This window comes from Gopherus evgoodei, chromosome 1 (genome assembly GCF_007399415.2).
Source record: "Gopherus evgoodei ecotype Sinaloan lineage chromosome 1, rGopEvg1_v1.p, whole genome shotgun sequence".
Lineage (NCBI taxonomy): Eukaryota > Metazoa > Chordata > Testudines > Testudinidae > Gopherus > Gopherus evgoodei.
In genome coordinates this window covers 300476235-300485674 of record NC_044322.1, presented here as the reverse complement: position 1 = coordinate 300485674, position 9440 = coordinate 300476235, and the positions used below count along the sequence as shown (strand labels likewise).

Here is a 9440-nt window from a genome sequence, read left to right as displayed (position 1 = left end):
GCCGGGTGCGCAGCGAGGAAGCCGCCGGCCCGTGGGCGTTGTGTCGGGGAAATGGCGGCGCTCGGAGCGGGCCTGGCCGCGGCCGCGGCCGCTCGCGGGAGGTAGCGGCACCTCCCTCTCCCCAGCGGCTGGTGGTGCGTGGGGACGGGGCGCTGGGCCTGGCTGGCGGAGGGAGGGGCTCGGGCGGGGTAGGCCGGGCGCCTCGCGGACTCCTGGTGGGCAGGCGCCGCGGAGGGAGGCCGCGGGGCTGGGGCGAGGGGCCGGACTGAGGCGGCCGCTCCAGCCGTTGGCTGACTCAGCAGCGGCGCGCGCGGCCCCCGCGGTGACTCAGCAGCGTCACCCCCGGGTCATGCTCGGACATGCCGGGCTGCGGCCAGCGGAGGAGCTAAGCCCCGACTTGCCTTCGCCTGGCGACGCTATTTAAAGGCGGCCCGGCCCGGCCCCGCCGCTTCATGCCAGTGCCGCGCTTCAGCTCAGCCGCGCGCCCGCCGGGAGCGCCCAGGGCTGGGCTTGGCTTGGCTCCGCTCCTCCGGGCGGACGCCCCGCTTCGCTCACACCGGCTCTCCTCGTTGCAGGCAAATGTGCAACACCAAGATGTCAGCTGGGTCGGACGACCGCCTGGGCGCCTCTGCCATTCCCCCCGCCGAGCAGGAGGCACTGGTGAGTAGCCCTGGCCCCGGCTCAGGGGCACCGCGGTTTTCCTGCTGCCTACGGGGCTTGCTTCCAATGGACCTGCTGGTAGACAGGTGTGGAGAATGTGGATGGTGACTGCGCCTATATCAGTGCCAGGAAACTTCGATGTTCATACTGGATTAAAGCCAGGGAAGTCAGGTGGATTCTCAATGGCACTACGGCTGGCTGTAGTTTTTTTGTTGCCCCAAGCAAAACCGTTTTTTTTGGCTGCCCCCCGCACTACCCTGCTGCCCCACCCACACCGGCTGCTGCCCCAGCACTGTCTGCCTCCCTTTCCCCTCCACCACCGCCCTCCCCCTGATTCCCCAGCCTTGGGCTCTCCCCCCAATCTGCACCCTCCTGCTGTCTCAGCCCTGGGTCACTGGTAACTCACTCCCAGGGCAGGTCATACAGCAGGAATTTTAGATGTGCACAGAATACAGACAGGTTAGGTTTCCATATAGTTACAGAACTGCAGTAAAGTGGAACAATTTTCAGCCTGTGTGATTGGAGGATATCTAGATGCATATTATAAGACTGTCCTACATAAATGAGGAAAACTTTATATGCCTTTATTATTCTTTTGTTTGACTCTTTTTTTCTTTTTATGGGGAATTTAGCAATGCAATGTCACTGTCTTCATTTTAAACAAAAAAAAAAAGGCAATGGCTGTTGAAAATAGCAATTCCAGTCCTAAAAACCACTGGGAAGCATTTCTTGCTCAGTTTTATCCTACTTTTTCTACAGTAAGTTACATTGGATCAGCATATTTGATTTGGGAGAAATGAAGTAACAGCTGCCCGAATTGAGCTTGAGCACTCCTGAATTTTGAGGGTGTTCAGATCTGGAAGGTAGGGGCTAGATTCCCTTTCTGAATATTAGCTGTATCTGGAAAAGGAAAGTCAATTTCTGCTTCCATGGCTCAGAAGAGGAAATTCTCCTAAGTGCCTGGTACTGTATCTAAAGAGCTGCCCAGGTCCAGAGCCTCCCCTCCCTTACTTTTCATTTTAAATTCTAGTGGGATCCATGTACCTCCCTTGGTAGGCTTCAGATAGAGAGGGGCACTGTCCATTTAGTCCACCCAATTCCTTCTTTGGGGGCTGCAAGGCGAGGTCACATCAATATCCCTAATCCAGTCTAGCGAAGCCTTCTGAAGGGGATATCTGGGGCAAAGCCTTCTACTCCTTGGGCTAATTGTTTCCCATTCACGGTGCCACCCCTTTCAACTCACAGCAAGCTGCAGCATGGCTTAGCTACCTCACTCCCTACTCCTCCCTTTCCTGTTGATAGCTCCCAAGGGATTTCTGGGAAATGTAGTTCTTTCCCTGCTCCAGGGCTGGCTCTATAGGCAGGGAGCTAGGCAAGGAACTACAGCTCCCAGGGTCCCATAGGTTCTCAGTTCTCATGCTGGATCCCGAGATGCTCCTTGGCTCTGCTTCTGCAGGGTTGTGAGAGGGGAGGAAGTGAGTTTAAAAAAAAAAAAAAAAAAGGATGGCCCAAAGGCTGCCCCTTGCAAATGTGCCGCCCTAAGCAGCTGCTTGTTTTGCTGGTGCCTAGAGCCAGCCCTGAATGGCACACTTGTGTAATAAATCATGTTTCATGGTTGGGAGTGAAGGATGGCACAGCCACCTAAACTTTGTGTTTCTGGGATTTTGTTGCTTTTAAATGTGTTCTTAAAGAAATGTTTTAACAGATGTTTGATTTTAATGCCAAGTTTGAGCCCTGAACAGATTACTAGATCCATGCATCCGACGAAGTGGGTATTCACCTATGAAAGCTCATGCTCCAATACGTTTGTTAGTCTGTAAAGTGCGACAGAACTCTTTGCCGCTTTTACAGAGCCAGACTAACATGGCTACCCCTCTGATACTAGATCCATTCAGAATATAAAACCCATAAAATTAGCATTTAAAATGGAAATCTTGACAGAATCATATTAGAGCATTGGGACAGGTGTATGTTCTAGCACTACATGGTGTTTGTATTGTTTCTGAGAGAGTGTGAATTTAACTGATTCTATTTAACTATGGTGACAGGTTTCAGAGTGGTAGCCATGTTAGTCTGTATCAGCAAAAACAATGAGGAGTCCTTGTGGCACCAATTTTTTTTTTTTTGGCAAATAAATTTGTTAGGCTCTAAGGTGCCACAGGGACTTCTCGTTGTTTTCATTTAACTATAGGTTTTCAGTATGTGTCCATACCATCTTGTGCTGCATTGGAACTTAAAAGCAAGGGTAAGAGACATAGACCTTACAATGAAAAGCCCAGGGGTGTGGTGATTCATTAAGTGTGTCACTCTTCTGTCTGAGTACTGTACCAGTGCTGCAGCAATGGTGTTAGTCACTATCCTATGGTTTCTGTCACATCAGATGTGACTTAAGTCATTAAAAAAGTTATGGCATGCTATTGCAAGTGAATTTACTTTGTTAGAAAAGTTAAATAGTTACGAATAGTTTAAAAGGCTAAAAAGGTAGGAAAACATGACAAAAGCCAGATGTTCATGAAAATATACCGTGCAGCTTAGGATGGAAAAATACAGTGATTCATTTAAAATCAAAATACCTTAAAAGTCAGAGGTTTTGTCATGGAAATCAAAGCAGTGATTATAAGGCCTTGAAATGCGATCAGATCTACAATGCCTGGGTGGATCCTTGTGTTAGTATAGAGTCCCATTGGGCACAAGCTTCCACATCTATCCAGTTGCAGAATCGGAGCTTAAATAGTTAAGGGCTTGTCTACATTGGCAATTTACAGCACTGCAACTTTCTCCTTCAGGGATGTGAAAAACACCTCTCTGAGCACAGCAAGATTCAGCGTTATAAAGCTCCAGTATGGACAGTGCACCACTGCTGGGAGCCGCACTGGTAGCTATGCCCATCGTGACAGTGAGGGTTTTTTTTTGTTTTGTTTTGAGCAATGGGAGAGCTCAATCCGAGCACTTTACCATGACTGCACAAACCATGTTAAAGTGTTGAGTGTTGCCTGTGTAGACTAGCCCTAAGTTCTGTCTACTTATGATACATTCTCTCTGTTTCAGTGAGATGTTCATTCCCTTTGTGAATCCATTGTAAAAACATATGAATGGCCATATTGGGTCAGACCAATGGTCCACTTAGCCCAGAATCCTGTCTTCTGACAATGGCTGGTGCCAGATGTTTCAGAGGGAATGAATGGTACCGGGCAATTTATTGAGTGAGCCATCCATCCCCTTTTGTCCAGTCCCAGCTTTCAGCAGTCAAAGTTTCGGAACACCTACAGCGTGAGGTTGCATCCATGATCATCTTGGCTACTACCCATTAATGAACTTATCTAATAGTTTTTTAACCCACTTATACATTGGGCCTTCACAACATCCTCTGGCACCAAGTTCCACAGGTTGTCTGTGCATTGTGTGAAGAAGTATATCCTTATGTTTAGTTTAAACCTGCTGCCTACTAATTTCATTGGGTGACCCCTAGTTTTATGTTATGTGAAGGGGTAAATAATACTTCCTTATTCATTTTCTCCACACCATTCATGATTTTATAGTCCTCTATCATGTTCCCTTGAAGTCATCTCTTTTCTAAGATGAACAGTCTCAATCTAGTTAATCTCTCCTTATGTGGAAGCTGTTTTATATCCCCTAATCATTTTTTGTTGCCCCTCTTTGCATTTATGTTTATTCTAAGATCTTGTTTTGAAAGGGGACAATCAGAATTTCATGCAGTATTCAAGGTGTGGGCTTACTATGGATTTATCTAGAGGCATTATGATATTTAGTGTATTATTATTTACCCCTTTCCTAATGGTCCCTAACGTACTGTTCTCTTTTGTGATTGCTGCTGCACATTGAATGGATATTTTCAGAGAACTATCTGCAGTGACTCCATTGTCTTTCTTGAGTGGTAACAACTAATTTAGACTCCATCATTTTGTATGTATGGTTGGAATTACCTTTTCCATTGTGCATTACTTTGCGTTTATCAACTTTGCCTTTATCACAAGCTAAATATGAGTCAATAGTGTAACACTCTTGCGCCAAAAAAAAAAAAGCGAACATTCTTGGATATATTAGCAAGGAGTGTTGTAAGCAGGACATGAGAAGTAATTCTTCTGCTCTACTCCGTGCTGATAAGCCTCAGCTGGAGTTTTGTGTCCAGTTGTGGATGCCTCATTTCAGGAGAGATGTAGACAAATTGGAGAAAGTCCAGAGAGGAGCAGCAAAAATGATTAAAGGTCTAAAAAACATGACCTGTGAGAGAAGATTGAAATACGTGGGTTTATTTCGTCTGAAGAAGAGAAGACTGAGAAGGGGACATAACAATTTACAAGAAGGAGTTAGAAAAATTATTCTCCTTACCCTCTGAAGATAGAACAAGAAGCAATGGGCTTAAATTGCGGCAAGGGTGGTTTAGGTTGGACATTAGGAAAAACTTCCTGTCAGCGTAGTTAAGCACTGGAATAAAATGTGTAAGGAGGTTGTGCAATCTCCATCATTGGAGATTTTTAAGAGCAGGTTAGACCAACATCTGTCAGAAATGGTTCAGATAATAATTAGTCCTGTCATGAGTGCAGGGGACTGGACTAGACAACGTCTCGAGGTTCCTTCAGGTCCAACAATTCTATGATTGGATTTCATCTGCCATTTGTTGCCCAGTCACCCTGTTTTGTAAGATCCATCTGTAACTCTTCACAGTCAGCTTTAGACTTTACAATCTTGAGTATTTTTATATTGTCTACAAACTTTGCTGCTCACTGTTTATCCCTTTTTCTAGATCATTTATGAATATATTGAACAGCACTGGTCCCAGTACAGATCCTTGAGGGACACCGCTATTTACCTTCTTCCATTTTGAAAACTGACCACTTATTTCTACCCTTTGTTTTCTATATTTTAATACTGATCTATGAGAGGACCTTCCTTCTTATCCCATGACTGCTTAGTTTGCTTAAGAGCCTTTTGGTGAGAGGCCTTCTGAAAGTACAAGTATATCTATTGAATCACCTTTGTCCACATATTTGTTGACACCTTCAAATAATTTTACTAGATTGGATTCTGCATGATTTCCCTTTACAAAAGCCATGTTGACTATTCCCCAACATATCGTGTTCATATGGGTAGTCAATAGGTGGACCATGGGCCAAATCTGGACTGCCAGATGCTTTTGAATGGACCCCAAAATCTTATTTACTTATAATTATTGTTACTGTACTTTATTTTATAATTTTCTCTGGAGTCTGAACTTTGCCTATCCCTTGACCATGATAGTTGGACCTTGACCCCTCCCCCCAAAAAAAGACTACCCTTGATCTGTAGTAAAGAACACAATTATCAGACACACAGTTTCAGCCAGTTTACATGGTACTGATGTTAGGCTTACTAGCTTGTAATTTCCAGGATTGCCTTGAGGCTTTTTAAAATTGATGTTATGTTAGCTACTTGCCAGACATCTAGTGCAGAGGCTAATTTAAACAATAGGTTATGTACCACAGTTGTTACTCAGCCGTTTCATGTTCGAATTCCTTTAGAATCTTGGGTGAATGCCAATCTGGTCCTGATAAATGTACGCATAGTAAGTCATCAGTTTGTTCCAAAACCACCTTTACTGACACCTCAATCTGGGATGGTTCCTCAGATTTGTTACCTGAAAAGAATGGCTAAGGTGTGGGAATCTCCCCCATATCCTCTTCAGTGAAGACTGATGCAGTGGCCTTGACTTCACTGAGTTTTCCTTTACCACCTCGATCTCTAGGGGCCCCACTGATTCTTTGGCAGACTTCCTGCTTCTGATGTGCTTTAAAAAATTTGCTGTTAGTTTTTGTCTTTTGCGAGTTGCTCTTCAAATTCTTTTTTGGTCTCCCTAATTATACGTTTACACTTGATTTGATGTAGTTTGTTCCTTTCTGCTGTATATCTATCCATCTGTTGCATTTCAGTGGTATGTTTGTATTGTTGGGTTGAGCAAGTAATTAGGTTGCCTAACACTTTCCATATAAAAAATTTCTTGTGGCCCTTTTGTTTTTAGAAGCTCTAACTGCGTCAAACCTTTGAAATATGGTAGAAGGAAAGTCCTTGGACTGAAGAGCTGTCCATTTTGTCCCATGACATTCAGTTCAGGTTTTGCTGAGAGATGTGTTTTTGAAAAAAGCTATTTCCCTTCTCTCACCCATTCTTCAGAAATATTTTGTCTCGTTGAAATAACTAAACATGAACATGTTAGGACCAGGTTCGTGCTGCTGCTGAACCAGCAACAGCAGCATCGCACCCTATATTGGGAACACTTAAGAACTGTTAGAGCTGCTATAGCACAAGAAGATGTGAGGAGAGAGAAACAGGGGCTTATGCCCCAAACCAGCAAATAGCTCTAATGAGCCATCTAGTTAACGTTGAGGGCACTGTGGGGTAGGAGCTGCCAAACCTTCTGGTGGTGCGAGAGAGCTAGGCTGGGTCCCGCCTTGGGATAACAGCCTTCTACTTACCAGCTAATGTAGTAAGCGCTGTAGTCAAGGGGGAGCAGTCTGTGCTACACTGCTGAAAGCTCAGGGTTCGCACCCAAGTGATGATGTATGATTTGGGGGAGGGAGGATTGTTACATTTGCTTGTAATAGGATTTGTTTATCTTTTTTCTTAAAAAGAAAAGCCTGGGAAATTATGTAAGCATGTAAACAAATTTTATTTAGGTTGCAAAGGCTGTCTTTGCCTCTGGAATCTTACTTTAGCCTCCATGTGCATATGTATTTTGTCACAGTCTTTAATTACGTGATGACACACAGATTTTCACAGCACTCCTATTTCATTTGATGTGACCGATAAATGCACTGTGGGGAATGACAAAATTAAGATTGCACAGGGAACCAAAATTTGCCATGTCCCAACTTAGCGATGCTTGACGTTTCAACGAAATTAACACTCTTTTAACATAGGTTTGTGGGTGTAATACACAAGTAATCTGTGGTTCTTTCAGGACATGCACTATAAAAATGAAATATGTTGTTTGCTTTTTTTTTCCCCCCCCAGGTTAAGCCGAAGCCACTATTGTTGAAGTTGTTAAAATTTGCAGGTGCCCAAAAAGACACTTTTACAATGAAAGAGGTAAATTATCAGAACTTCTCACTAACAATGATGAGTAGCAATAAATTAAGTTTCACTCTTACAAGTTTACCATACTTACCAGTTACCTCATAATGAAAGAAAAATAATGTGGCTTACTGGAAACGGCATTAGTGTGGAAGCTGGAAGATGGTTCTGTTCTTGGCTCTGCCATAGTCCTGCTTTGTGACCTCGATCGAGTCACTTAACATCTATACCATAGTTTCTCTGTCTGTAAAATGGAGTACTGTATATAGCTTTGAGAACTACAGGTGAAAACTGCTATGTAAAGTAGTATTTATTTATTCAGTTGTAGCTGATAATTGAAAAGAGAATAGACTCTTAGGGGGGTTGAAATAGGTTATTTTATATTTGTTTTATATTTTAAAGTTATAAATATATTTGACTTGCATTGTAGGTAATATTCTATCTTGGCCAATATATTATGTCTAAACAATTATATGATGAAAAACAGCAGCATATTGTCCACTGTGGAGATGATCTTCTTGGAGATCTATTTGGGGTACCAAGCTTTTCGGTAAAAGAACACAGGTAACATTTCATATTCTTTGTGATAGAGATCAGTATGAAATGTATGTAACACTCTGAACTTATCTGTTGGTTTGCAATTTGTTGCATATTTTATTTGGATAAGTCTTGACAGATAGAATTCTCATAATTGTATGCCCCCTGGCCAGGTGTCCAATTTTTTTTAGAGGGAGGCACGATTCAGCCACATTTATATTTAAACTGCCAGACCTCAGAAGCAACACAAACTTCTGAGGTTTAGTAACCTTAGGGCAGGGGAAGGCAACCTATGGCACTTGTACCATAGGTGACACGCGAGCTGATTTTCAATGGCACTCATGCTGCCCGGGTCCTGGGCACTGGTCCGGGGGGCTCTGCATTTTAATTTAATTTCAAATGAAGCTTTTTAAACATTTTAAAAAACTTATTTACTTTATATACAACAATAGTTTAGTTATATATTATAGACTTGTAGAAAGAGACTGTCTAAAAACATTAAAATGTATTACTGGCAAGCAAAACCTTAAATCAGAGTGAATAAATGAAGACTCAGCACACCACTTCTGAAAGATTGCCGACCCCTGCCTTAGGGGCTTCTGTCTACTTTGAAGAGAGATTCTCCCCTCTACTTCTTGAGGTAACAGCAACATAAGTTAGATGTTACACTAGCACTTCAGACTGTCCTTTTCCCGTTATGGACTCCTTATGCATGGGTGACCAAGTCCAGCAAAGGGAATTGCAGAGAAGAGGCATACTCTTTTGTTTTTCTCCAGGCAGCTACACAACTCCTCAGTGCAGAGTGATGGTGGCTGAAGATTTTTCTTTGCAAGAGGCTACACTTTCTTCTGAAATAGGTTATATTGCTGCAAAGCCAATATGCATGACCTGGGTCTTGCCATTGCCCTAAAAGTTGAAGATATTTTTCTCTGGATTAAACCCTGAAATAATGCTGTACAAGTTCCATTAAAAATGCTGTGAATCATGACTAGAGGTGGCCCAACTGCTGGTTAAGTGAGAGATGGCATTTTGGCAAAATTGAAACTTTCAGAAGAAAATTCCTGATCTTGTTGAAATTTTTTTTTTGAGAAAAATTCAAAATGGAATTTTTTCCAACTTTTTAGAAAAAGGCATTTAAAGTTTCTTCAGTTTGTTTTGGTAGGGGGAAAACAGTT

General features: G+C 43.1%; 1 protein-coding gene across 5 annotated transcripts in view; it reads left to right on the top strand.

The window, feature by feature from the left end:
• Positions 1–20: 20 nt before the first annotated feature.
• MDM2 (MDM2 proto-oncogene) overlaps positions 21–9440 on the top strand; it is a 51780-nt gene continuing 42360 nt past the window's right edge. For 3 of the 5 annotated variants that reach the window (XR_003998494.1, XR_003998493.1, XM_030548774.1), the window contains exons 1-4: positions 22–134; positions 576–660; positions 7669–7743; positions 8159–8292. Coding sequence is in view for 2 of the 5 variants with exons in the window: in XM_030548774.1 (XP_030404634.1) it covers positions 580–660; positions 7669–7743; positions 8159–8292 (290 nt within the window). In the remaining 3 variants the exon portion in view is untranslated. Of the gene's footprint in view, positions 135–340; positions 661–7668; positions 7744–8158; positions 8293–9440 lie in introns of those variants that run through there. The other 2 variants (XM_030548773.1, XR_003998495.1) reach the window with 2 other exon arrangements.